Source organism: Volvox carteri (genome assembly GCF_000143455.1).
Source record: "Volvox carteri f. nagariensis unplaced genomic scaffold VOLCAscaffold_13, whole genome shotgun sequence".
In the NCBI taxonomy this organism is placed as follows: domain Eukaryota; kingdom Viridiplantae; phylum Chlorophyta; class Chlorophyceae; order Chlamydomonadales; family Volvocaceae; genus Volvox; species Volvox carteri.
In genome coordinates, this window is record NW_003307556.1 from 287,785 (window position 1) to 315,723 (window position 27,939).

The 27,939-nt window shown below is 58.6% G+C and overlaps 3 protein-coding genes across 3 annotated transcripts in view; 1 reads left to right on the top strand and 2 right to left on the bottom strand.

The window, feature by feature from the left end:
• Positions 1 to 1,594, bottom strand: part of cyc3 (guanylyl and adenylyl cyclase family member) — a gene marked incomplete at both ends in the record, with an annotated part of 12,550 nt that extends 10,956 nt beyond the window's left edge. The window contains one exon of the mRNA XM_002949189.1: positions 1,448 to 1,594. Coding sequence (XP_002949235.1) covers positions 1,448 to 1,594 — 147 coding nt within the window. The remainder of the gene's footprint in view (positions 1 to 1,447) is intronic.
• Positions 1,595 to 3,307: 1,713 nt separating this feature from the next.
• Positions 3,308 to 4,330, bottom strand: VOLCADRAFT_89481 (uncharacterized protein; the record flags this gene model as incomplete). Its single annotated transcript, XM_002949190.1, has 2 exons — positions 3,308 to 3,748; positions 3,887 to 4,330. The coding sequence occupies 2 exons, from the start codon at positions 4,328 to 4,330 to the stop codon at positions 3,308 to 3,310; spliced, it is 885 nt and encodes a 294-aa protein (XP_002949236.1).
• A 393-nt stretch (positions 4,331 to 4,723) lies between these two features.
• Positions 4,724 to 27,806, top strand: VOLCADRAFT_89482 (uncharacterized protein; the record flags this gene model as incomplete). The annotated part of the gene is made up of 25 exons (XM_002949061.1): positions 4,724 to 4,779; positions 5,932 to 6,028; positions 6,318 to 6,458; positions 9,218 to 9,427; positions 10,040 to 10,131; positions 10,466 to 10,632; positions 10,931 to 10,981; positions 11,539 to 11,564; positions 11,938 to 12,048; positions 12,617 to 12,991; positions 13,271 to 14,152; positions 14,528 to 18,398; positions 18,546 to 18,847; positions 19,091 to 19,210; positions 19,485 to 19,634; positions 20,247 to 20,335; positions 20,541 to 20,996; positions 21,376 to 22,230; positions 22,799 to 22,898; positions 23,760 to 23,848; positions 25,028 to 25,079; positions 25,903 to 26,052; positions 26,395 to 26,458; positions 26,713 to 27,022; positions 27,638 to 27,806. The coding sequence occupies 25 exons, from the start codon at positions 4,724 to 4,726 to the stop codon at positions 27,804 to 27,806; spliced, it is 8,985 nt and encodes a 2,994-aa protein (XP_002949107.1).
• Positions 27,807 to 27,939: the final 133 nt, after the last annotated feature.

The following is a 27,939-nucleotide window of genomic DNA, read 5'->3' on the forward strand; positions in this document are numbered from 1 at the left end:
TCTCGACGGTGTGCGGACTCCCTGTTGGCCGCTCCCACTACCACATAGGTGCCGCCGCCGATCATGAGCATCCAGAGTAGCAGAGGTACCAAAGCAACCAGCGGATAGCTCCGCACGGTGAACACGAGATTCTGCAAAAAGGGGGTATGGAGGGTGGGAAGTGGCGAAGATACAGCATTAGTTCTATCGGTTTATTCAACTGGGGCCGTGGGAGGGAGCCGGATTAGGCGGCTGCCGGGTGGGGCCGGTACCCGGCTGCAGGTCCGGTGGCGGGAAGTACATGCGGACTTGGATGCCGTACTCATACAAGCAACTCCTCGCCCTCGAAAAGCGTCAGATACTTGTTGCCAAACTGAAGAGGAACATTTCATACTACCCACTCACACCAACCCACACCACACACCTTTCTGTAACATCCACATGCTAGGAAACGATAACCTTATTGGTGCTGGTGCAAAACCCTCTTCTTCAAGCCTCGTCAACCATCACACAATGCAACATACCAGCAAGCACACACACACACACACACACACACACACACACACACACACACACACACACACACACACACACACACACACACACACACACACACACACACACACACACACACACACACACACACACACACACACACACACACACACACACACACACACACACACACACACACACACACACACACACACACACACACACACACACACACACACACACACACTCGTCACCAAGTACAGGGCACCTGTGGATGCAGTTGCCTGCTGTGAAGCGGGTAAGGAGCTATGTTCTGAAAGACTGGCCTGGCCGTGAAGACTTAGACAAAAGAACATGCGCCAGTTTGGAAGTGCAGAATATTTTTTGGAATGAGCCTTCGACTTATCACCGTTTGACTTTGTAATCCCGTCATTTGATGGGTACAGTCCTGTCGAGGTCACGATGGCCCACAGTCTCTCAGACTAACCGCCAGTAATCAGGCTTAGCATTTAGCTATCGTAATGAGCTTGAATGAACTGCCCATCTCTCACCCCCTCTCATGGGTCACACCCAACCCTAACTGCGCAGCACTACCCAGTTCGTGGTGGACGCACCGATGTGTGGTTGCGTTGAGACTCCGTAACGGGGAGCGAGCACGCACGGCAATGCCTTGCTTAATCGGCAGCTCGTTATGTGCACCGTGTAATAGATATCCACTAGGCATGCTTGTTAAACTTGCGGTTAGATTCATCTTGTGATAGCAGGTAGGTAGGAAACGATGGTCAGATTGATTTCGCGGCGAAGCGTTGATTCCCAGTATGCGTTTCTTCTTGGTTAAGTGGCTGGATAGAAATAGTTCTGTGTATCTTTCTGGTTACATGACTGGCTTCGTAATAGTTGGTAAAAGTCGCCTTCAGGGCGACAATGGGATACGAACGGGCTGAGACCGAAGATTACAAAAGCGGTTCCTTACCCAAGCGTCTTGCTTAATACGAGACCAAGTCCATCGGACTATTGAGCGTTGCGAACGTTGCTCTTTGTCAGCGCTGTTTGCCAGGTCCCAAATGCTCTTCTCGATACGGTCGAAGGCCGCCGCACTGTCTTGACATGGTTGAGCCATTGTTTTACTTGGGCGCTCTGGGTTATTGGAACCAACATTTCCTATTGTAGGCTCCTTCCGCCGACGTGTGTTGCCAGAACTTTCGTCGCCGTCTACCCATAATTTTGGCTTCAGCATTCTTATTATATGTGCTTTAAGGTAACCAAATTTCTGTAACATTTAGTGGGCCATTGTGGGCTTACAATATAGTCCTACTTTCAGGACTGTTCTTAAGTCGGCATCATTTTTCTGCATATTCCCTTGATAAACAGGTACTAATAAAAATTACTTTGCAGAATGATTAAATTATAGATGTGCAAACAAACAAGCGCCATTCCGCCTTCAAGGGAGATAGTTGTACGAGCCGGCACTACTCGACACATTCTCACGTTTCAGATCAACAAAGGTAAGCAACCAATTGACACTTGCTGGACTCTAAACCGCTGTCTAAACCAAGATTTTCCCGTCAGTTTTGCACATGGCTCCCCGCAATCTCCCGCTGCAGTACAAATCGCGAGTTTTTCCATGAGCTGCTATAATACTCTTCGGTCAATCCATGTGTCTGATTCAATATTCCACGGCAAAGTGGCTGCACGGAATCAACTGCCAGCCCCAAAGGGTCCATAATTGTAACCCTCCGGCGGGCCCAGGCCATGCCGGTACGCGCCGACAGACTGTATCAACAAAGACAGAAAAGGTGAATGGCCTCCGCGCTCGCCCAAGCTCCTTAGGTCCCAGCTACCCTCAGCATTTTTTAATAACCTGACACCATGCTCCGCCTGGATTAGGGTAATAATCTATCACAAGCAATGTGTCAGCTTTGTTCTAGCTCATATAGGGCGCAGCATCCCTGCAGTCACCCCGATTTTTGCTGTTCAACATGCGCAAAACAACAGCAACAACATCGAGAACAACAAAACAACAGGCCCCATGAAGAGTCTGCCGTACGGACCAGGTTTTCCCGCGGGTACGGTGCGGGACCGGTGAGGTAGTGGAGGCCGCCCTCGGGAGGTGTGCATTGCTTGTGGTAGGCGAGCAGCTGGCCTTCAGGCACCAGTGTGAGAGTGGGTGTGAACGTTTTGCGCTCGATTTCTGTAGCGGCGTCGCGACCCTCGTGGTGTGGCGGCTCAGGCCCTCCAGTTCCTCCCTTCTCCGTGCCTCCCTTGCTTAGCTGGATGAGCACGTGTACGGCATGGCTGGTCTTTTCCGTTGTGCTAACGGCCTTCAGCAACACCACCAAGGGTTCAGTGCTAGATCAATAAGAAAGCCACTGTTCCTTAAGCAGCCAGCAAAATAAGCGTTTACATTAGCCGTAATGATTAGGGTTTTTAACTTCCTTAGATGGAAATTTTATCTCAACTAAACTTCCTTAGAAACTAATTAGGTTTAGTTGAGAAGTTTAGAAATCTCAACTAAGGTTTCGGCTACTTTCTGGTGGAAGGGTCGTTTAGGCTGAAACTTAGGAATTAGAATCCCCATTTGCTGCTTATTAACGATAATTCAATAGTTTTGCGCTGCGTTGAGTGTGCGCAGCGAAAGGTGCTCAGTTGGCACACGGGGCAAGGGACCCACGGGACACCACCGCCTGCAAGCCACTGCACACCCATGGAAACGAGCATTACATAGCAAGTAGCAAGCCCCTAAACGCTCCAAAGAACACAGCGATTGGCAAACTGCTGAACTGCACACCACGACACCAGGCACCACGTGCCAGTCGGTGTACCCCGCCGCCCATTACACACGCGCGCTCTTCTCATCCTCTGCAGCCAGCAGAGTCATCACCACCTCCTCGTCCGACAGGCGGCTGCCCTTGCCCTTGTTGGAGTCGTCGTTCTGGCGAATGTAGATGAGCTTCTCCGCCCGCTCCTGCGCCAGGCGGTTGCGAGCCTTGCTGAAAATGTTGCCCCACAGCGACCAGTTGCGCTCAGCAGCGCAGGTGGTCGTGTGCATGCGCAGTACACGGTCCGCCACGTTCGCCAGTGCTGGGTACTGCACGGACATGTGCTGCGACCAGAACATTAGCCGCGCTTCAATGCCCGCGATCTGCACTGACACTGTGGTGGAATTGCCGGCCTTGCTCTCCACAGTCTTGCGCGCGGTCAGCACCTCCATGTGCTCCTTGCAGTCGTCGGGGACGCCCATTAGGGCGAGCGTGCCCCACTCAGAAAGCATCTCCTGAAACACAGCAGGCGTTGGAGAAGGAGGTGAAACACAACAGCCTGTTTAAAACACGATGCAATCTCACGTGCTGTCAGCAGCTAGATAGGATTGATGGCGCTCACCAAGAACAACACGCCAGTGCTGCAAACACACCTTGTCCGCCCGCCGGTCCTCTTCCGTTGCACCCTCACCGTTGCCCGCATACACCTCAGCCGCCAGCTTACGGGCGTCCTTCCGCTCCTCCTTGCTGAGCTCGTGGAACGGCGGAAACCAGTTGTCCCCGCCATTCAGCTGAACGAAGTTGATGGGGTCGAGGGCGTGGGCGAGCGGGACAAGCGCGTTGGACAGAGTGCTCCCACGCCGCTGCTCGTACACGCTCTGCACACCCACAGCCTCCTTGTTGCCCCGCGGCTTCACCATCATGTCGGGGTTTTGCTTGTCAAACTCCGCGAAGTGCGCGTCCAGAGCGCGCTGCACCTTCAGAACCTGTCCAATGGACGGCCTGTCGCCCTCGAACTGGTGAATGGCGTCGCTGACTGGCTGCATGAGGGTGGCGTACTTCTTGCTGTTGGCATAGATGTCCCTGTACGGCGGCATGCTCTAACTATTGGATGAGTCCTCAGACAGCTTGTTCTAAAGTTTCTCAGGACTACCTAAGGTCGCTCCTCAGGTTTCGGAGCTGCCGTACAACTAAGGCGCCAAAAAATTCCATGTAATATCTCAGTTTAGTTTCTAAAGTTTCTCATCTAAGTTTAGAAGTTTAGGTTTAGATGACTTCCAACCCTAGTAATGATGCAACAAATCTGATAATCATTATCCAAACACGGAGTGGACACAGAGGGAGGAAAGCGGTGGTGGGCGATTGTCGGCGACTGTTGGCGGGGCACCGAGGGACCCCTGGATGGCGTGGCTGCGTTCCTGATTGGCGGAGGGCGAAGGTGGGCTCTTACTAGGATGGAAGCTGATGGCAGCCGGTGGAGAGCAAATAACATGTCCTTGGAGAAGAAGCAAAAGAAGCAGGTCATCATAGCGGAGAACACGACTGGGTACGATGATAATACAGCCGTACAGGAGAGGGCCGGAGACCGGAAGTAGCAGACTGACGGTCTGGCCATCTTGTCCGTCGTGCAGGGATAGCATAATTTTCATGTAGATGTTGAAGGTAGGAGTCTAGCCTCCTTAGGAAATGTTAAAACATTTTTGCGATCTGTCCACCTCCTAATGCCGTACCACGGTACCAGGGGGACCATGTGGTCTCGTGTTGTTGATTTGCGGATGACGACGTCGCGTGTCTTTTCATCGGTAGGCAAGATAGGAATCCCCGCTTCCAAGTAGCTACTAGCATACTCCGTTTAGCAACTTTTAGCAACAACTCGTTTAGCCTCCGTTTAGCAACAACGTCATTATTACCGCTCCGGCATGCCGCCTCACGTTGCCAAAACGCGACGCGGGATCCGGTATCGGAACTGACATTTCAATCCAATTGAATCAGTTGCCGTTATCATAATTACCTCAACATAAGGAATTCTTAGATCCTTCTTCGGCGATTTGCGGAACCCTACCTCGTGCGCGGACGCTACTGGGATCGCAACATGAGTGCGACAACGTCATCCCGTCGTCAGACGCGCGGTCGCCCGCAGCCCCCAGCTTTGGAGGTCGCTTGCACACAACAACTGCAGCAAGCGGCCCTCAGAGCCAACCTTTTGGTGGTCTCGTTTACCACCATAATCAGAGACCGGTCTAGGGCAGAACTGGAGGGCCATACCCGGCCATTGCAGAAATCACTCTACCAAGCACTCCTACCGCTCCTGCAGTCAGCAATTGCCCACCGCCGGCAGATGCCAGGTACAGCTGGCGGGGAGCGTATATCCATCTGTGCGGCGGGGCTATCTTTAACATATGACCTCGCCATCCCGCTGCAGCAACGGCACCAGCTTATCAACCTCCTGGACACACGCAGTCAACTGTGTACCGCCGTGGCTGGCCACACACCGGTCTGGTGGGTTGCCAGGGAGGGCCCCTACTATGTCATACCACAACCGCTGCAAATTCTCACGCACGGCTGGCCGCTCGGCCTGACGGAAAGTGCGGCGCGGTTAGGGGACAACTCTCTAAGTTGCTGCCAGCAGACGAGATCTTGCGAGTCTCCAGTGCCCCATACCGGCACTCGATAAGTGGATCATCTCCCTCTGCTCCAGGTATCACCTCCCAAATGACCTGCCATGCCGCTGGCATGTCAATGGGACGATGGACTTCGTCATCCTGGCTACGCCGTTTGAGACGGAAGCATACCAGGTACAGAAATCAGCAGTCGCACACCTTGTGGCACGAAGCACGATGACTGCTGCTGGATGGAATGACGAAAACACCACAACCGTGCGCGCGGGATGCTCATACACCGCTGTCGCAGCCACTCAGCAAAGGGAGGGGGCAACACATACCACTCTACAGCAAGAACCACTGCAGCAGCAGGCGGTGGCTGTCGACGTTATTCAGCGAGAGCCCCCGCCCGTAGCTGCCATGCAGCAGGGCTCAGCCACCACCCTGTGGTTCGACAGGATGACCCACTGCTGCCGTTGGGCAGCGGCAGGATGCCACCGTTGACACCAATCAGCAGGAGTCCCAGCCAGCTGCCGCAGTACAGCACGATTCCCTCATTACCGCTGCTGGCCGGCAGGATGCGAGCCGCTGGGCAGCGGCAGGATGCTACAGCCCACACCATGCGGTGAGAGCTTCTGACCACTGCCAAAGCGAGAAGGGATGTCATTACCGACAGCCCATCGCAGGCAGACTTGGCAGCGCCGGAAGTGGACCGGCCATATATCACATGATCAGTTCGATGCAGGACCTTGTCACAGGACCTGTCCTCGGAGAGTGCTGAAGATGACGCACCTATGGAAAATGCCTACGAAACTTGATCACCTCTTGTAGACCTCCAGCTGGATGGCTTCCCACTCGCCAACACCTGGCCGGAGGCTTTACAATCCCTTTACTCCCCTTCGGGTACTGGCCCTCACATGGACCTGGACCTCATGTAATGCCCAGGAATCGCCACTCGAACAGGCGGGCCATGCAACTCCTGCGCATTGGTTCCCACAACGTTCGCAGCCTCCTGGGATCAGGATACAACAACGCATCCGAATGCACAGCCAAACTCATCCGTCAATGGGCTAGGCAACGGCTGGATATCGTCTGCCTCCAAGAAACAAGGGTAACGGCTAACCGTGTGTCTCAGGCACGAACGATACTCCACAACCTGTCTCAGGCGCTCCACCTGGGCCAGTGGGTATCCTGGTGGGACCCTGCATTGGACAGTCGGTGTGGAGGTGGAACAGCAATCCTTATATGCAGCACACTACTCACCAGCGGGGCTTTAACCTTCCCGGGGGCACAGGCCCAGCCTACGATGTCAGGAGACGGTCATCTTTTGCGTTTACCCGTATGCTGGGGAGACCTTACCTTTACTTTAATCAGTGCATACCTTCCTAGTGCTGATCCCCCGGCCCAAAGGACTTTTATTCAGCAACACCTCCGGCTGCTTATGGCGGATGCTGAACTCCATATCTGGGCAGCTGACTTTAACTTTGTCAACAATCCTGACCTCGATGCATCCACTCCGTCGGCATGGAGGAATGATGTCAACACCACGGCAGAGTTTAACGTTACATGCCCGGGGATGATTGACATGTTCCGCCTAATACACCCCCGCCGGCATGCTTACACATACGTCCATCCAGCGGGAGCCTCCCGTATTGACCGCATAATGGTATCGCAAGCCCTGGAAATGGCAGTCTATGGCAGCGATACAGCCTCAGGGACTCCAGCGGATCACCAGATCACCCACACTACCATCTGGGCAGCCCATAGCACGAACACACCAGTACCTGGCCTGCCCCGTCCTAGGCTTCACTTCCTGGACCACGATGATCTATGTGCAGACTTAAATATGTGGGTAAATAACACGGCAGAATCAGCCTCCACGGACCCGGACGACCTCATTCAATGGTGGCCAGGCTTTAAACGGGCGCTGGCCCTATCAGCTGCCCGCTTAAACCGACAGGCACGCATGCGTCAGCTAATTGGAGCTGCAGATGAGGCTGCTGCCCAAGCCCAGGCCGACAGCGTCCTGGCCTGGCCGAGTTCTTTTTGAATAAGGCCCACAGTGTTGTGCAGGAGGCGTTCCTAGGGGCGCTTCACGCGACCCGTTCGGGGTCCAGTGTAACAATCGCATTTCTCAGGGAAGCGGGCGCCCGATGGAAATCAGAGCTTCCATTGAGTCATGCTAAGGATTGGTATTACGGAATGCAATCGGACTTGGCCGCAAGGCTTGGTTTAACCGACGACGCGCGTAGCTAGAGCCCCTCCAGTAACTGAACTTCATGTTTGGTGTCTTAAAGCCTTGCGATCTACCAGCCTTTCTCCTAAGACTTTGATCCGCACCTTCCTGCGCTTTCTACCCGCAGGAGCATCCCTCCTAAGAAGTTTTATTTGCGCGCTAGTCAGGACTCATGCAGCTTGTATAACCCTTATTGAATCGTGCGGTAAGTGTTGTTGTGAATTGGACGTGTCTCAAAAGCTGATATTAGTAACGAACGAAGTTGCCGTGATACCGTACTTCGAGGTGAAGGTATCGCTTGCCCTAGCTTGTCCATGGGTAAGCTGATGCATGTTTTACAAAATCTAAGAATCTGGATTGATAACTTAGAGGACGACATCGCTTGACAGAGCGCTCCTTGAGCAAGCCCGTGCAGAACCTACTGACTCGAGGCCGGCGTGGCATTTTGTTCAGGCAACTGCCCGAAATGCCTTTCCCCATTATAGAATCTTAACTTCCAATTCTCTAGGCTAGCCCAGGCTAGCCCCACCCAGGCAGCATGGCTGCTGGGCCAGGCGTAACGGGTATTGAAGGCTGGCGTGTGGCCCTTCTCCTTGTTGGATTTATTGTGGTTACGCTATCGTTTGAAGGCTTGATTGAATATGTTGAGAAGCGCCTTAAGAAAAGGAAGGGCCTTCTTACAGCCTTCAGAGCTTTGAAGAATGAGCTGCTGTACCTTGGATTTCTTTCTTTGTTGCTAAGCGTTACCCAGGTAATCGACAAAAGACGCGATTTCCCGTTTCGACGGGGTTACCTTAGGAACTTAAACTTTTAAGCAGGGCCCATCCATGTTGGCAAGGGGTTTCATCTAGATGAAGATCTGATTTCAACTGTACCGGGGATTCTTTGCTTTCAGCTGTTGTATTCGCTGGGGCCAGTTCTTATCCTGCAGCTTACTGTGCAGTGCGCCTGTAGCCAAGTTGTAGGGCTCGGGCATGCCTCTCAATAACCCATTGCCCTCCACTGAAGACCACCAGGAGCAAATATGACCACACGGCGACTGCGGGAGGCAGGCCTACTGCAAACCTGCTTGTTCTCCCCTGGTTCTCGAATTGCTCCCTTTCTCTTCCCCAAGCGCCTTGCTTCAACCCCATCCTCCCCGTCCACAGGAATACCTCGCTCAAATATGTATCCCTAATACCGCCGGATCCAGCTACATTTACTACAAACAAAAATACGGACTGTCAGATGAATGTGCCGAGGGCAAGGAACCGCTGTGGCCTGTATCCGTTCAGCACGAAACCCACTACTTCATCTTCGCTGTGGCCGTAACACACATCCTCTACTGCGCTGTGACAATTGCGCTGACGCTCCATAAGGTGCGCTTGCCCGCCGCGGCTGTGCTACGCGTCATGCCATTCAGTGGGCTCCTGTGCTCACGACGTTTCTCCTCGGCGGATCACGGGCCGGGTGTTGCAAACCTGAAATGCTGAAAGGCCCAGCCCAGACTGTCGCTACCGTACCTCTCCAGCACTCGAGCCGCTTCAAATCCGTGAGCATCCTGATGAAGGTCCAAGTACGGATCCCCGGTCCGGTCCCAAAGCCCTGCTCCATAGGGCCCAGCAGCAGGGCTCTGCCCACAGTAACTAACAAACACGGGTTCAGGTTTCCCTTTTCAGTCAGATAACGTTTGATACACGGTGCCATCTATCCGAGGAGGGTGCCACCACTACCACTGTTGCAGCTGCCCGTGCTTGTACTCGTGCGGCCTGGCAGTTTTCTTGGCTGGCCGGTCCGACTCCGTGCTCCTACAGGCTGCAGCACCGTTGCCAATATCTCCATTGGCTGACCTCAGGCTGGTTTGAACTGGGTTGCCGCGTATCCAGAACCCGGCCTCAGTCCTCCGCCCCTTACCCTGGTGGCTCTTGCGCGGGCCGCAACCGGGTACAAACTCCTCCGCCTGATTCCTCTGGCCACATCACGCTGTGCAGGTGGCCACTTGGCGCCAGTGGGAGGATGAGGCGCTGGCGGAGGCCAAGAGCAGCTCCGGAGACGTCAAGGTCATGCAGGAGACCGTGTCACGGTGGGGAGGGGGCCGGCCGCTGTGGGAGCCTAGTTGCGGGTCGGAGGCCCGCGTGTCCGTAGACTACTACTGGGTTTAGGGTGCTGGTGCTTCGTCTGCAGTTCCACGACCCCCTCTCAGCTGCCAAACTGGAGATGAATACCCAGGCCCCGAGCAGCCAGAACGTGCGTGTGCATGTGCGTGCATGTGCGTGTACCTGAAGGAAGTGCGTGTGGGAAGAGTGACTCCACAACGGGAACGAAACGTAACTCCATGAGCTGACTGACCCGGAGGCTCCCGAGCTCAACCCGGCCGCCGCCGCGCACTTGCTCGTGTGCCTGGGTGCCCCCCGCAGCTCCCTCATTCGCTCCATGTGTACCTCGGCACTGGCGGCGATGTCGGCTCGCAGCGCCGCTGTGGACCTTGTGGCGCACGTTAAGGCGCTTGCCACGTCTGTGGCCGCCCAGTTCCGGGTCTCCGTGTCGCAGCCCATGTACCACAACGTACGGCTGCTGTTCATAGGTAAGGCTGCGCTTGCGGCCTTGCGCTCGGAACGGGCGGCTGAATAGATGCTTTCGGGGGGGCAGTGATGGAAAATAGGCGAAAGAGTGGAAGGGGGGGTCTCTATATCTTCCCGTCACGCCGGCGTGATGGCAGTTAAGGGAAGCCTCTTCGCGGCTGTCTCTTCCGCCTTGGTCCCGGCTGCGAAACCCAGTATTAATATATCTTGTCTTTTGCAGTATGGCGGCCTTGCACTCGCCACGCTCTTTTTGGCTGGGTCTGACCTAACTTTCCGCTCCGTCGCGCCCGCGCTGCGCAGAGAAGATGGGGCTTACCTACGATTTCGATTTCCATGCCCTCGTGACGAACGGTGAGTGGGGTTTCACACACAAAGTGCCGGGGTTTGGGATCTGGGTTTCGGTCGGCGAACGGATGGCCCGGCTGTGACACACCGGACTGAGGGCACACACACCTCCCTGCCCTCGTGAGTCACTGCACAACTTGTGTGGAGTCGAAAATCTACTCGGGGCACACAACATCACGACGTGCCTCGGAAAGAAGGGGGGTCTTGACGCGTGTGTAAGCACTGGGGACGGTGCTGCTGGGTAGGGAGGCACCCTTCATCTGGGGGATGGTGTATTGCGCAATGGGTTCTGGGCGCATGTCCAGGCGCGCCTTTGTGTACGGGGTGAATTGTGTACGGGGTGGAGGTGAAGCGGGGCGGCAATCGCTGTTGGCGCGGCGGCTGCGCAACATACGGGTGCGCAGTGTGGGAGGAAGGCGGGGTTGGAAGGGCCCTTAGCCCTTTTCGTTACCTTGCACGTTGCAGTTCATGGCCGCAACTAACCGCTGCTTGACCTCCCACTATTCGACCGTCCCGTTCACTCCCCACTCCATCTCTCGTCCTACGCTGCTACTGGCCTATAGGCATGGAAAACCAGCTGGCGCATGCGGTGGGTGCGCATACTCCATGTAATGGGCTGCGGCGGCCGCGGCGCGGGTTTTTGCCGGAAAAATCCTAAGCCCTAGTGACCAGCTGGCGCAGTTACCCGGCTGATTCATGCCCACTCTGTGGCCTGTGGGAATAGGCGCTGCTGTCCTAACATGTCTGGCCACGGCAGGGGGCCCGGGGCCACCGTTAGCGGTCTATGGTTGTTGTGCCGCGCCGTCCGTCGGGAACGACTCGCGTTGTCGATACGCTGCCTACAGATACGGCAAGAGTTATGCCATCCAACTTCCTTGCCTGTGACATGGCACCGCTTAGGGTCCATCATCCTCGCAACGCAGCACCCCCCTCCTCCCCTTTCCTTTTGGGAAATCCAACAGGTGCATGCGTCCTGGCCATTGTGGATGATTGCCACGTTTTTCCTCGTACTCCCAAATCCGTCGTACGTTCCATTTTGGTCGTACTGCGTGGTGATGCTGCTTATGCTGGTGGTGGGAGCCAAGCTTGTATCCATCACTGCGCTGCTGGGAATGCAGGTCGCACGGAAGGAGGGAAGGAGGGGGGGACTTGGCAGGGTCGCCTACGTTGTCGACCGCTGTCCTTGGAATGACTTGGGAAGGTGGAGGGGGCGTGAGGGGGCGGATTTGGGCCGTACATACTGGACAGTAGGCCGCAGGGGTCGCGTGATGATGACCTTTCTTCAAGTAATTTTCATCGGTGATTGCAGTGTCGGTGTGCAAGGGCTACTCCACTCTGGAAACCCAAGACCAGTTGCAAAGGCCCTCTGGAAATTGCATTGCAGGAGCCAATTGTCACGGTCCGGAATCACAACTAGCACCGCTGTATCTCCTTCCAAACAACGGGCCATTGTCATAATATAACTAGCACGTGCAGCGTAGGCCCAGGAAGCTCCGTCGCCCTCCCAGGCATCTATATAGATAGATAGATAGATAGATAGATAGATAGATAGATAGATAGATAGATAGACAGATAGATGGATGGATGGATGGATGGATGTACCAAATTACCATGCCCAACTGCCTTGACTGCATCCCCAAGGTGGCAATCAAGTACGGCGACTCGGTGCTGTTCGGTCGCATGGAGATGGAGCCCCGAGCTCTGGTGCGCACTGGACCCGCCCGCCGCCGCATGAGCCTCTCCCAGCTGGCCGACGCGTTGGGCGACGCCGTTGACGGTGCCGCTGACGGCATACTCCTTTCCGCCGACGGCGGCGACGGCGGACATGGCGCAGGCGGCGAGGGCGGTGCCGGCGTCGCAGTCACGGGAGGCGGTACCGGCGCTCATGTGCTGGACGAGGCGCTACCCGCGGGCTCCGGTGCGGAGGTCCAGGCGCAGGTGGCGGCGATTACTGCTCTCACGAGCCGGGAGGAGGCGGTGAACTTGCTGCGGACGATGGCGGCGAGGCCGTTGCTGGTAGGTCGTTGCCGCCTGTGCTGGTGGGGATAGTTCCGAACTGCTGAAAGTGACGCAATATAGCTGAGGTACAATTTTCGGAGCTACGTTGGCGGGATGGGGAAGGGTTAGGGTACCTCCGCGTCTTATCTTTCCGCGACGACATCTATCCATGTGGGCTGCCTGGTGGCTGCCCTACTTTCGTTTTCTGCACGGGGTGTGGGGTGACAAAGCGCGATGCCCTTTTCCTCTTCAAGCTCCAATCCAACCCAACTTCCTTACGGCTATCTGGCCTTGCAGCCTGAGCCACATCCACCACCTCTCCTGCTACAACCCAAGACGTCCGAGCTACGGTCGCAAGCAGACGCCGCCGCCGTGGCCGCGAGCACCGTGAGCCCTGCTGGCAACGGTGCAGCGGACGCGGTAAGCACCGCCGGCACGCCCAAGCTCATGCCTTCTCCCAGCTTGCTGCAAGGAATCGCGCCGCCGCGGTGGGGTCCCCGTCCGGCGGCGGCGGCGGCGGCGGCAGCACCGCCGCAGCTGTCTAAGTTGCCAGCGCCACCAGCGATTCAGAAGAAGAAGAAGAAACCGCACGCGCCGCCGCCGGTCAGGGTCCCGGCTCCCTTACCGGACATTCGGCCGATAAGCCCGGTCCTCAACGTTGGCGGTCCCTCCGGCCCTGCCGGCACACACAGTACCGTGAGCCCTTTCACCGCCACCAGCCCTGCAAGCCAACTAACTTACCCCAGCCCAGGGCCTGTCGTGCCGCCGCAAGAAGGTTCCGGCGACATCGCAATCACGGTCGCGGCCCCTGACGGCTCGGCGACCGCCGCCGCCACTAACGGCAGCAGCGACCCTGTCGTCTCCCAGTTGACGTCGACAGTACGGCCTTCCTCTGCTGTACGGCCATCGACGGCAAGCCTCCTGCGCACTGCCGCCGCCGCTGCCGCCGTCAGGCCGAGTTCTCCGCCCCTGCCTTCTCTGTTGTCACTGCCACCGGGCGGTACGATATCGCCGCTTCTGGCGACAGGGCTGCCAGGTAGCCGGGGCTTGAACGCGGTCGTGGCGGCCGCCACGTGGGCCAACACCACCACGCGCCGCAACACGTCCCGACCCAGCGCGGGCCTTATGCTTTGCGGCGTGGCCACGTCACGTGTGGCCACAGCGTTGGAACAAATGCAGGTGGGCGGGGTTACGTATCTGGACACCGCGTCCGCGGTGTCATGTTTTGTATAACTAACTCCAAATATAGAATCTGTAGCTCAGGAACTTCTCTGAGCGGAGAAGTACTGCGTATGCTAGAATGGAATGTTTGGCTCCGTTCCGGAAGCCACCGACTACTAACCTATCTGGGGCGCGCTCTCTTGTTAAAATGGGAATCCCGCTAGCTGCATGCGCCAGTCCCTATTCCTTTCACAACTCACTTTCCATGGCGCAATACGGCGGATGATACGGTGGCCAAGTTCTAGTTGTTGAAATGACGGCTCTGGTTCCCGCGTCCTGGATTTCACTCAGTTGCACGACTGCTGCCTCCCGCGATTTCCCGACGGCTTGCAGGAAGCCGCGGCGATTGCAGCGACGGCCGCGGAGCTGTCCGCATCAGAACACCCCGAAATCCTTAGTTCCCTGGCTACCCCTGGCGCCGGCAGCGTTGGCGTTCCTGTCGCCGCCACAGGCGTTGGCGGTGGTGGTGGCGTTCGGCCTGTGACGCCGTCAGCCGCCACAGCCGGCGTGGCAGGCTTCCTGACGTCCCTTCGGCGGAGCCGTATCGGCCGCCTAACGGACGACTCACGGCGCCTGACGGATATGCACCGGTTAACTGACAACACCGACGGAGGTTTCCTCAGCCCCCGACTAGTGCCGCGGCAAGTTAGTCGCGTGGCAATGCAGCAGACCGGAACAGACGGCCTGCTGCCTACTTCACGACGTCGGCATACGGAGGCGGCGGGTGGCATCAGCAGCGACGCCGCGGCTGCGTACACGTTGAATCCGGCGGCCGCGGCTGCCACCGCCGCCGCTGCGGCGGCAGCCCTCCTACGACAGTTGCCCCCGGCGCGGCCGATCCGGCGCTGCATGTCAGCTCGGCAGCTCATATGCACGAGCCGTATCGGCGAAGAAGACTTCTCAAAGACCTTGGTACGGCCCCATGCCGCCAACGCGAACGACGCGACTTATACGAATAGTGGTGTCTGCGCACCGAAGAGTAAGGCAGTGGTTCTGCGGCCCGGCGGTGTCCAGGACGACTCAGCTCTCGGCCTACAAGTGGGCTTGGACCTCCTGCCGGCGCCGAATTTCGGACCACGAGCCTCTGCGGGGGGTCCCCTGAACAGCCCCAGATTTCCCAAACTCAGCACCGCGGGGCTTCCTATCGGTCTTTTCGGGCCTAGGAAGAAGGCTAAGAAGGCGCAACGCCCCTCCGCCGCTGCGGCCGAGCTGCAGGCCGGCGCCATCGTGACGTCTACGTCAGAGGCTGCGGGCGGCGGCGAAGAAGTGAATGTACAGTCGGGAGTCTTGGGGCCGCAAGTTACAGGAGCGCCGGCGCCGCTGGGGCCAGAGCTGATGCTTTCGTTGACGGCGGTGGCCCCGGAGATTTCCGGTTCTGCTGCGGCGAAGCCGTCTCAGGAGCTCCCGGTTACAGCGGCGACAGTGGCAGCTGAGGATGCGGCAGCTAAGGTGTCGGAGCCGGAGCCATCTGCGGCGGGGCCCCCGGGTGCCGGCGCGTTTGTAGCAGCCGCGCCGCGTACTCGTGGCGCCGGCGCGTCTGCGTTTGCACTGTTCCAAGAGAAGATGCAACAGGGTGTGGGCGGCGTCAGCGCTGCCCACGCAACTAGCGCCACGGTTGACCTGGCATCCGTGTACGACTCCTTGTCGACGATGCTGCCCCCGCCTCCCCCGCTATCGCCGGGCACGGTGGCTTCGATGCTGCCTGGCTTTGTACTAGTGACCGATAACGGCAGCAGCGGCGGTGGCGCCGCCGCTGCCGCCCCCTCCCCACCGCCGGCGCCTACAGGCTCGATAACTGACGGCGTCCGAGCCGGCGATGCTGGCGAAGAGCAGCAGACGGCCGTTCCATCTCCCCGTGGACCAACAAGCACGGACACGAGCACGCAGCTGGCGGAAAGCCCAACGTCACCTGCACCTGCCGGGGTGTCCGTGGACCCGCTGCCGTCACCCCTGGGTCCGCCAGATCTGAGCTCCTCTCTGGAGGTATCGCGCCCACGCAGTGGCCTACGTGTCTTACGCATGGGAGATGATGGCCCATGGGTCACCGTTGAAGAGGCTGTCACCCTGGCCATGGGGACAAGCGCGATGGACTCCATGGACTCGACTGGTGCCGCCGCCACCGTGGCGGGAGCAGCAGCGGAGCCCATCGACGGCAGATATGTGAACGATGACGAGTTGGACGAGAGGCCGCCGACGCAGCAGGAGCAGCAGCACGGCGCATCGCTGTTGCTGCTTCCAAACTCTCCTGAGCTACGTGAGACCACCTCCCTGGAGGCGCCGCTGCCGCGCGGTGGTGGCGGCGGCAGCGCCGCCGGCGACGAGCCCGCTGCTGGGGCGCGGCAACGCGGATTTTCCTCTGTTTTCTCAATGAACACGTCCCCCCGGCTGGACCAGACTTCCTGGTCCCAACCACCACCACCGCCGGCAACCTCGGGAGAGGCCGTTTCCATTCCGCCTCTCGCGGCAGACGCCGCTGAACGGCCCTGTTTACCCGGCGGCGGCGACGGCGGCGCAATCCGCACTGCAGCCGCAGTGGAAGGCAGCGGTGAGCTGTCGGCCGCTGCACCCGAGTCAGAGACGGAGTGCACTGATGGCGACGGGGACAATGGCGGTGATGATGTGGCCTCGAACGGGCCCCAGGCCAGCGGCTATGGACTGGCAGCGGCCGCCAGCGACGGGATCACTGACGGTTACGAGGAGCTCACTCTTGGTGGCGCAGCTCTGCGGCTCGCGACGGCAGCAGCCACGGAGACGTCAGCGCGCGGAGGGGCGGAGCTGCCGCCCAGCCCAACCGGAATGGGGATGCCCATGATCCTGCATTTCCTGGAGACCGTGCCCGAGGATGAGGAGGCGGAAGCAGAGGCGCAAGCGAGAGAGGTGGCAGACGCAGCGTTTTCGGACGCAAACGCAGATGAGGTGGTGGCGGCGGCGGCGGCGGCAACGGAGTTGCAGGACCTGCGTGATTCCCGACGAAGCTCAAGATGTGCCGCTGCAGAGGAGGTCGACAGTACGGCAAAGTTGGATGAGGTGCAGACCATCGGATCGCCGTCGGCGCAGCCACCACTGCTGGCCCCCGGGAGGACAGGCACGGATGATAACGGTAACGACAACCGTACCACCAGTGAGCACGAGGGCGGGGGCTACTCCCGAAGTGAATCCCTTAGCAGCCCTGGAAATGAAGGACAGAATGATTCAGCAACACAACAGGGAGATGGGCCGGCGGGTGAGCTTGGCTCGGACCTCGAGTCTACTTTTAGGGGATTTGGCCTGGCCGGCGCTGGCCGCAGCGCCGTCGACCTCGACCGTACGGCACCGCGCATTGGCCTTGGCATGAACCAGCAAGGCGAGCCTCCGACGCCGCCAAGGATTTCCTCTCGCGCCGCAAGCTCCCTGGGCTCACAGGGGGTGCGGGGATCTGGTAGCGCGGTGTCGCTGCTGTCCCTGGCGCCGTGGGGCGCGGATGGCGGCGGCGGCGGCGGCGGCGGCGGTAGCGAGTTTGAGCCGTCTCGGCCGCCTAGTGTGAGCGTGGAGCGATGCTCCGGCAGCGGGAGCGTTAGTCGACCAGAGTCGGCGGCTGTGGCTGCGGCTGCGGAAGTTGACGCTGCTGGCGGCCGTGGCAGCCGCAGCGCCAGTCCTCGTGGGAATACATGGCCAGAGAGAGGCCTTTCCAGGCAGGACGATACGGAGGCAATGCCGCCGCCACCCCCAGCGCCACCAGTGCCGCCGCCAGCGCCCCCACCGCCGCCGCAGCTGTGCATTGGCGGCACGGCGGCAGGTGCCGAGCGCTGGGCTGTGGTGGTGCCGCCGTCGCTGCGTGGCGGCATCAGCCACAGCGGTCGCCGAGGAGCTTGTGCCTCCGGGTCCGGGTACACGCTCCCCAGCGATCACAACGGCGTTCCGGAGGCTGGTCTGTATAGCGCTCAAAGCGTGGGTGACCTGCGGGTCGGTCCCGTGTGCGAGGGCGTAGGAACGGTTGGGCGCGAAGATGTGCTGATGCCGGTGCAGCCGTCGACGAATCCGTCCACCGCCGCTGCCGCTGCCGGCGGCGCTTGCGATACCACCACCACCACCACCACCGCCGCCTCCACCACCACATTCGTGTCGCCATTCGGCGATGAGAGCCTCCGAACCACTGCCGCCGGCATCGCGGCGGGGCACATATGGCGTGACCTGGCGAAAGAGCACCACGATCAGCGCCACGCAGGTCAGCATCACGGCGGCAGGGCTGCTGCCAGCTCCATCTGGCAGGCGCACAGCGGCCGCCTCAACCTCCTGGCACTTCTCGGAGCCCACAGCCATAACCACCACCACAACCACCACCATCATCACCACCACAGCCATAACCATTCAGGCCATGGCAGCGACAGCGAAAGCGACGACGGCATTGGCTGCTGTCACACTCTGTGGCCACCATGCGTGCCCAAGCCGTGGCACCGCCGGCAGGTGATGCCGCTGCCGGCGCCGGTGCGCGACCTGAAGAACAACCTGGCAGCAGGCATGGATAAGGCCAAGGTAGCGCTCGCGAGCGCGGCTGGTGACGTGGCGGGGAAGCTGCATGTCAACAGGCAGCAGAGCAAGCAGCTGCAACGCAAGGTCAGCGACCACTGGCTAGAGCGGGTGCGGAATATGCTGGCGGCCCACAAGGGCTTCGAGGTGAGCGGGTTACAGCCCGGGTCAGGGACATGGCGGCTGGCTGGGAGGTTGGCTGTAACATGTTTTTATATTGCGAGCTCCACAAGGTTATACATAGATGTCGCTGTGGACTTGCCTCCTTGTCTGATCTACATGCGGTTGAGGTGGGTGGGGGTGGATATGGCAGGGCCGCAGTCCTCCCGTTCGCCCATCCTGTCCTATCCCTTTTTCGCCCATACCCTATCCCTTTCCCGCCGCTGTCAGACCATGGACGCATCAGCGTTCTTCTGGTTCCATAATCCCAAGGTCATCGCCTACCTATTCAACTGGGTATACTACGAGAACAGCCTGTCCATCGCCATGCTGATTTTCTCGCTCATCCTGGTGAGGGACAGGATTGACCCACGGGTCACTGGGTCGTGGGTCGGAGCCCCCAGGTTAGGGAAGGGTTTTAGGGTACCGGTTCCGCCATCACCGGTTCAACCTCTTCAAGCTGCTCCGCGGGCGCAGGTTTCAAAGCGCCGTGCCCGGCCCGATTGCAAATCCTTATTTCCTTCTGGGGCTCATCTGCTTTCCCTTGGCTTTGCATTCCTTCTTTCTTTATCGCGCCTGGCTCCTCCCTCCCGCCACCGCTATTTTCTCCTCCTCCTCCTTGCAGGGGTATCAACAGAAGTGGGTGTTCAAGGGCACGCCTACCTGGGCGGTGGGGCTGCTGCTGCTGGCCGATGTGCTCATCCTGGTACACTCGTGCCTCTACGTGCTGCCGCTGTACGCGCTCATCACTCCGGTGGGCTCGCATTGCCCCAAGGTAGGTGTGGAGTCAATGGGGGGCCCCAGAGGGCAGCAGCGGCGTGGTGGCAGCAGGGGTGTGTGTGTTGGGGGGGGGGTATAGTTTGCCAGGGTGGGAAGGAGGCCGGCGTGTGCGCGGGTTCCTGGCTGGGTCGCCAGGAGGTGAGTTGTGCGGGGCAGTCGCCGGGTGGGCTGGTGGGTGGTCTGCGATGAGGCAGGGAGGAACCTGTGGTGGTGTACCTGCAGTTTGGCTGTTTGTGAGCTGGGAATGGCGCCCTAGGTCACTAGGTGTCGTGCCCGATGTACCGGAGTTCGCGACAGCGCAGGCGGCGCGGAAAAGAAGTCGCTGGAAAAGAAGTAAAAGAAGGACAAGGCATGCCGCTGTGGCGTCCGCCTCTCCTATTTCCCACCTCCAACCTGAGCAGGTTTCGGTCTTTCCCACAAGCTGATGTTGAGCTGTTCGGCCTATATTGATGACAGCCGCCGAAGCCGCCTTCTGACCTGCAGCTAGGCCGTTGAACCTTGTGGGGGCAACAACCGGCAACCGCATGCTTATGCCTGCCAAAACTCACTACTCCTAGGCCGGCTGACCGCTTGCGTTTCGGTACGCTGCATTGAACCCCCCCCGCAGGAGGTGCTGCGTCGCGCCCTCAAGGCGGGTGTCTTCACGCGCCAGACCGCCCTCATTGCCAAGGCGCTTCACCTGCAGCTCAAGGCCAGGTGCGTTCCAACGAGGAGGAAAGCGGGGGAACTGGCGGGTTTCAGCGAATGGAGGAGGTTTCCGCGTCCCATGGTGTTCCTTTGTCTTCGCGACACGTCCTTACGTCCCTGACCTGGGTTGCTGCTATTGCCCCGACCGTGAGCTCCCCGCTGCTCCCCGTTTTGCAAACCGCCCTTCGCGCCCAACCTACTGTGCGGACTGCAGAGAGGCCGCCGCGGCGGCGCCGCCGCGGCACTCGTTAATAGACCGCATTAACCAGCACTGGCGGAAGAGCGGCGGAGTGGGACCCGTCAGCAGCGCTGGCCAATCGTTTGACCGCACAGCCCATCAAGGCCAGCAGCCCGGTGGCGGTGGCGGCGACGCCGCTCTGCTCCTCAGCGCAAACGGAACCTTGAGCCCTAACGGTCATCTGGCCTACCTGCTCAGCCTCAGCAGCGGGGGAGTAAATGGGGCGTTGAGTCCCAGCGCAGGCACCTTAAGCCCGCCGAAAGGCGGCGGCGGCAGTGGTGGCGGTGGTGGCGGACTCCACGTCGTTGGCAGCGGGAATGGCGTCGGTGCCCAAGGTGGAGGCAGCGGCGGTGGAGTGAAAGATGTCGCCCAGTTGCACGCCACATCTTTGAAGGTCATAGACCTTACGGAGCCGGGGCCCGTAAGGGGCAGGTGAGGTGGCGGGGCGGGTGGGGTGAGGCTCTGGAGGAGTGGTTATCAGGCCAGTATCATTTGAATTAGGGCGCCTTTGCTTTCGCGTTTGTAAAGCAAACCGAGCAAAGAAGCCATGCCCATGCGAGCTCGACGTCATCGCCTCGCGCTCGGCAACTTTCCCCCGCAATAATAGCAATCAGAGCCGCAAGCAAAAGTCTTCGTAGTAGCCTCATATCTCCGTGTTGGCATCACGAAAGCGGCGTTTGCCTCTGAAACTAGCCATGTTAAGTAACCGGATCGGCGTTGCGTCCAGCGGATTGCCTAAGGCTGGCCTGTGGAAAGTCCCCTCTTCAGTGCGGAGGTGACGGGTGCCAACCTGCCGTGCGCATACACGCAGGGATTCTGCCGCTCCTGCACCGGCGGCGGCCGCGGGCCCCATCGCCGTCTCGTCCAGTCCTGAGACTATCATTCGCAGCGATACCGCCGCTGGGGACGGAGCCGGAGGCGGTAGTGTGGCGGCTCTCGGCCTGGCGCCGCCGCCACGGTCAGGTCCAGCAGCTCCGCAAGCACAGCCGTCGGCGGCGGCAGCTGCGGTTGGTTTGTCAGTTGAAGGCAGCAGCAGTTTTACACATGAGGCGGTAGCTGCCGGCGCCGTTCCGGTTCCGGTTCCGGTTCCTCGCAAGTTGTCGCACCTGCGGCCGCCGGAGGGTGCGGAGGCCCGAGGTGATGGTGTGGTGTCGGCGGCGCAGCACAGTCCCGTGCCGCCGGCACCTGGGGGACCCCACATCGCCGCCACAGCCGCACATCCCCATCCCACCCCTGGCCCCCTAGCCCGGCTGATGAAGCCCTTCCGGCCGGCTCAGCCTGCTCCGCCACCGTCGGCAGCGGTGGCCCCCACCGCAGCCGCATCGGGACGGGCCGTTGCAGCTGCGGGCCCTTCTCGTGAAGCGAGCAGCCGCCACAGTCAGCTCAGTAACGCACAGGATGACGTCGTGCCGTTTACCAGCAGCGGCGCGACGCCGTCTCCCAGTGATAGCATGCTGGGGATGCCAGCTGCGACTGCAGGGAATGCGGCCGCGGCTACTGCGCCGCCGCGGCTTCGACAGAGCCTGCAGGGCGGCCCTTCCACGGACTTGCTGGACATGTCGTTGATGCGTGACGGAGGGCTGCAGCGGCAAGGCAGTCGGGACTCTTTCTCTAGCACGGTTGGGAACTTGGGCACCATCCGGGCGCTCATGGACGGGATGTACCGGTAAGGGGGCAAATCTTCCGGGTAGGGAGAAGGTTGTGGGCCCGGTGACTCCTGCGCGTTGTCGGCCCTTGTTTCGGCCGCCTGATTTTTTCGTTTCAGGCGCTTGCCCGCATGTGTTGCCCCGCCCTCATGTTTACTCCTGCACCATCACCACCCCCTATCCTGTGGCGCCGTCGTGGCCTTTCCTTTCCCCCGCCTCCCCCGCCCCACTAGTTAACTGCGTCTAGTCGTTGTCACACTTCGCATACCTTGACTTCTCTGGACTGACCCTGGAGCCACAACCGCTCTCCCGTCCCCTTCACTCCTTCTCTGCCCTCTCTTCCGCCCCCTCCCATTCCTCCTGCTACCTTCTCCCGTTCCTCCCCATCCTCCGCTTATAATTGGGTCCTTCGTTTGGTGGGTTCGATGCTGCCTCCAGTGGCGCGGTGACTCACCTGACGCCAGAGGAGCGGCGGGCGGCTGCGGCAAGCGGCATGGCGCTGGGCCGGGGAGGGCGCGGGCGCCCGCTGGACATGACTCTCGTGCCGGAGCAGTGATGTGTGTGTGAGCCTAACGGCCCGTGATGGAGGCGCACAGGGCACGTCGTGTCGTTCTTCCAGGAGGCGGAATCATACGGCTTTCGTCCTCGGCGTGACCGTGTTGCCAGCACATCGGGATGCGGTGTCCGAGTGAGTGATTGAGGCGCAGGTACACCTGGTGGTGTGAAGGCGCCAGGGGTGTGGCCGGGTCGGGGTGGAGTAGGTAGGGGGGTTGGTGTCTTGAGTGGTGTTGTGTGGCCTCTGAGCTGTGTGAAGCACGGCTGATGTGGTCTTGATGACCCGGGAGGAGAAGAAATAACCAGTGGAGAGGATAGGTGGGGAGGGATTCTTTTTGTCAACGTGTATTGCCTGTATGTATGCATGCATGCATGTATGTGTATGTATGTATGGCTAGAAGCTGACAGGCGGAGGGAAAGGGTAGGAACGTGGGTAGGAGTAATGCGCACTGTCTTGAGGTGTATCGTGTGTGTGTATGTATGTCCGCGTGTGTATGCACGTATGTGTGTGTGTGTGTGAGAGAGAGAGAGAAAGAGAGAGAGAAAGAGAGGGAAAGGTTGGGAAAGACGCGGCCATCCCGCGCTGTTGTGTATGAGTGTATTAACTCGCGTGACTGTGGAGAAGTCGGAGAGATCGCGTGGGAATGGTTTGTGGGAATGTTGTCCACGACCTGGTTTGGTGGATGCTGAAAAGTGTATGGATGGCTTGAGGGCCTGTACTGTCCCACTGTGACATCGAAGAGCAATACGCGCGCGTGTTGAAAAACGAAATACATTATTGGAAACGTCCTGGTTTCATGGGAGGGCTGCGCATGGGAGCTAGACACAATGTGTGGTCTCCCGGTCCGTCCTGTTTGTCCGATGATGCGGTCCGCCTTGTGAGTGTTGTTGTTGATCGAACCAGCGAACTGTCCAAAGCCACGGTTGTGGCCGGAAGGTGCAAAAGTCTCCGCTGACTTGTGCTTATTGTTGCTGTCCAAAACGTCACATGCAGGTTGCCCAGCTGCTCCTTTCTAGAGCGAGATGCTTCACGGCGTTAGCTGGTATTCATTTGGTAGTGTCCATACCTTTCGTGAGCTGCAGGTGTGACCATACAATTGCGCGTAGTTATCCCTTTCCCCCCCCCCCACACACACGGGGGGTTAAGGGGCTGTCCTTCGAACCGATAACAAAATTCTTATTTAAGGGCAGAGGGCTGGTTTTAGAGCTTTGCAGGAGTTTGTAGGGTTTCCGGGGAGTTGTCTGTGTTTTGAAGTTTAGTAGCGGGGTGGTGTGTGTCTGAATAAGAAAGAGCTTTTATTGTCTTCCTGCCCGAGTGCACCATGTACAGCGATCGTAACATGTCGGGCAAGTTATGCCAACACCTAATTCTTTCCTGCGTTAAATTTTTTGTGGCCGTCCCACGCCGAGCTGCATCGTGTTGCACGCCTCATGTCAATTAGTTCCTTGTTATTGGAGATTATCGCTACGGTTGCAGAATGTTGCTCTCTTGCGACGATGTAGATAGATTATAAGTAGTTGCTAGAGCTTGCTGACGTGGCGTCCAATCCCCGCGCGCTGGGGATCTGGAAATTCGAATACGGTTCTTTCCAGGAGAGCCAGGACTTGGTGTACAGCAGTGGTACTACGACTTACTACCTACGGGAAGGTTGCTCAGCTGGTCTTGTAAACTTGCCTCTCCATCGCTGTACACCCGTGACTTCACCACCATTGATCTTCTGGTTCTTTTGCCCTTAAGCCACATGCATCATCTGGCCAACAGTCCCACTACTGCATTGACCCGCGTGGGTCAATATGATCTATCCCGGGGCACCATCAACATGTAGACCCCGAATATCATGACAAATATCCAGCCCAGGAACTGACATAACAGTGTATGGCAATCCACCATGAGTCGCGCGCTAAGGCAATTATGCCGAAGTAGACCCCAATTTGATGAACGGCTAATACAGACTTCTGCTTTTGAGAGGTTTGCACGAGGCTCTGGTTTTGGGGGGTTTGTGCAACGGTTCCCCGTCCTGCTTTCGTGTCTGGACCTGGGGGTTTGTACCTGGGTGCTCGCTGAGGGTACCCACAACTGCCGAAACCGCGAATCCAGACCGAGAGTTGACCGAGAGGCTCTGCCCCATTCGCCTTTGTCGTGACGGACTTCAGTTGCCATAGCTGCGTCCCAGTGCCTGCCATGTCTTTCGTGCATGGTCCCGACTGGGGCTTTGCTTTTTGTCCTTTTATATGTTACTGGGTTTTCCTGGCTGACTGCAGGCCAGCATCTGGACAGGGTTGTCCCTTGGGGCCCCTTGTACCTAGCTTGCTGGTGAGCACGCCGACTTGTCGGTTTACCGCCTTCCAGCGCGGTACAGAATCAAGAGTTGTTACCCGAGTCAGCTATCACCGTGAAGCACGAGCAAAGGATCGAAGGAACGCAAGAGCCTCTTGGATGTTTGCCCTGTAAGGTTTACTGTCGGCTAAGTTTCACGAGGCACAAGGGTGTCGTTTATCAGACGGATTAGGCTATTCTTTTACAAGTGTACATTTGCATTGGGATACTCAGAGGATGAGTAATCGGTGGGCATATATGTCCTGCTGCCGTACGAATGGTTTATTTTAAGTCGATGTCCCGTCGGCTAAAGGCGCATATCATACAGCCCCATGTTATCGACACTATAAACGCAGTGACAGAGTAGCGAATGATTGCATGACAATCTGTGTTGTTGTGTCATAGCGCGACGTGCAAGGACAGGAACCCTCCTAAACGACTGCTCCTTTGCTAGCCCGAAGCATCTAGTTACCATGACACGGTATATTCAATGTGGTTCTGCGGTGGTGCTTCCTACTGAACCAGCATGGACGTTCGGAAACAGGCATCGCGGACCAGGCAAGCCCTTAGATATCCCCTTTTCCTGATGTTTATAATTTCATGCTTTTACATCATCGCGCCTAATTACTGTGTCTGCTCGGGGTGCCATCTGACCTCGAGTCGTTCCAAGGGGATGCACCACGAGCATTCCAAGGATGTGACTCACAATGGGCGTTCAGTAATATAATAATCCTCGTATCATTTCACCCATATTTCATACACATGAAGCCGGGTCAGTTCCAATCCATTAAGGATGTGCCCCGGCTGCCATGCTGCAGAGCTCCCCGCTGGGCCAGGAACGGGCAAGTACCCGGGCGCTATGGACAGCTGGAACGCGGGAACTGCTGTGTACGGACGCTCGGGAGGTATCAACCCGGAACGGCCCTGGCAGACCTCCTCACTACCTTACAGCGGTGACCGGTACCTTAAGGTGCGTCGCCACCTATCTACGGAGGGAGGGGAGGTTTATAACCCTCACTACTACCTCAGTTTCCGTTCATGCGTCTTCGTCGGGTGTTTTGCGGGAGCATGAAGGCGAGCTATGTAAGCGAGGGCGTGTGCAGGACCGAAGGGTGGAGGCCAACCGGCTTCCCCGTTCCCCACCGACCTGCCGGGTTGTCAAAGGCTGTGCCACCGCCAGGCGGCCCCTTAAGAAAGCCAACCTCTCTTTTTTCGCGCACCCGCTCTTCCAAGGGCGCCAGGCCGCCAGGTGCTGCTAAAACCCCTTTAGCCCCATCCTCTCCCCCTCCTCCGCATTTCCCCCTCCTTGCAGCCGGACTACCTGAGCCAAAACCCCAAGGGGCCAGCGTACAGCTTTGGGCAAAGAACAGGGAAAGGTGCGGTGGGGTGGGGTGGCGTGGGGTGGCGTGGGGGGAGAGGTGTTAACAAAACACCGTGTTGTCCGTGTGAAGGGCGTATCGGGGCAATGTGATCTCGATCCCAGCCCCATATCACACGTACTCGAGGCGCACACACGTACACACACATATATACGCACATACATAGAGGCCCAGTACTCCAGTACCACACCCACTTTCCGCAGACCCGAAACAGCTCCCCCGACTTCTGCTGTGCACCACCCCGTGCTCAGGTGACGGGGCCTCTCCCGGCGTGGGGACTTACAGCCCCAACACTGACACATTCAGCTTTCCAAGGATGCGCCACGCTGTGTGGGGCCCGCCGCCACGGCGGCCGCCGTCGGCGCCCGCCCGCCCGCGCCCCGAGCCCGAGGAGGGCCGCCGCCGGCCCAAACCCAACAGCGCCCTCCCAGGTGCCACCTTTAAGGGGAAGCACTTCCCCGGCTGGTACACGGACGGCCCGGGACCCGCATACAAGCCCTGCTGCGGAGGTCATTGCTGTGACGCGTGCGAGAAATACAACGGCGTTTCGTTCGGCGTCAAGTGAGTTCTGATGGGTTTTGAATACCTTAGGGTGTGTGTGTGTGTGTTTTGCATGCCGGTGCGTCTGTGCTGAGCTTTGTGTGTGCCCTCATGGACTTAGCCGCGGGGTGAATGCAGCTCAGTTTCAAGTTTGTGTAACCACGGTGAATCTTTATATGGGACAGGAGCGATGTCGGGACCTCCGGAGGCACCTGTATGTATGTACGTACGTACGTATGTATGTCGTTACAGGGTGGTTAAGCTTCACCAGTGGCCTCCTTCCCGAGGCAGTTACCTGCTCTCCCCTGCTAGAGGGGCACCCTAATCCGTTCACCCCATCCGACTTCAGAATGTATTCGTTGAGTTCAGCAACTCACCACCAGCATCCAACCAAATCTAGCGGATCAACGGCGCCTCAACTTAGTTCCTGGTCAGCTCGCAAGTTGATAATATCACGTCCTACACCGTCCACTAGATGGGGGGCCACCTCCATTTCCGCACTTCTCAAACACCCGAGGAGTCGGCAGGCGGATCTGAACCCGGAAACTCCGAGAGCAGAAATCAGGCCTTAACCGCTGCCAGCCGCCTGCCATAACGTATGTATGTACGTGTGCGTGCTTTGCGTTGTGTTTGCAGGCACCACATACACCAGGAGCCTCCGACGCCAGCCCCGGACTACTACCGGGTAGCTTGCTCGTCGCTGGGCGCCGCCGCTGCTGGCCGCAGCGAAGAGGACCCCACTAAGACCTACTACCACAAGCCGGGGCGGAGAGACCACTCGTATGCCAATGGTCTGCGGCCCTGAGTACCGGAGGGCGGCGCGGGAGATGGGGCCCACCGCCGGCTGGGGGCTGTCGGGGGCCTTGGGGAGGGGTCCGAAAAGGAAGGATTAGATGTGACTCGAAGCGCGAAGCACTGCGGTGCGAAACTGCGTTAGA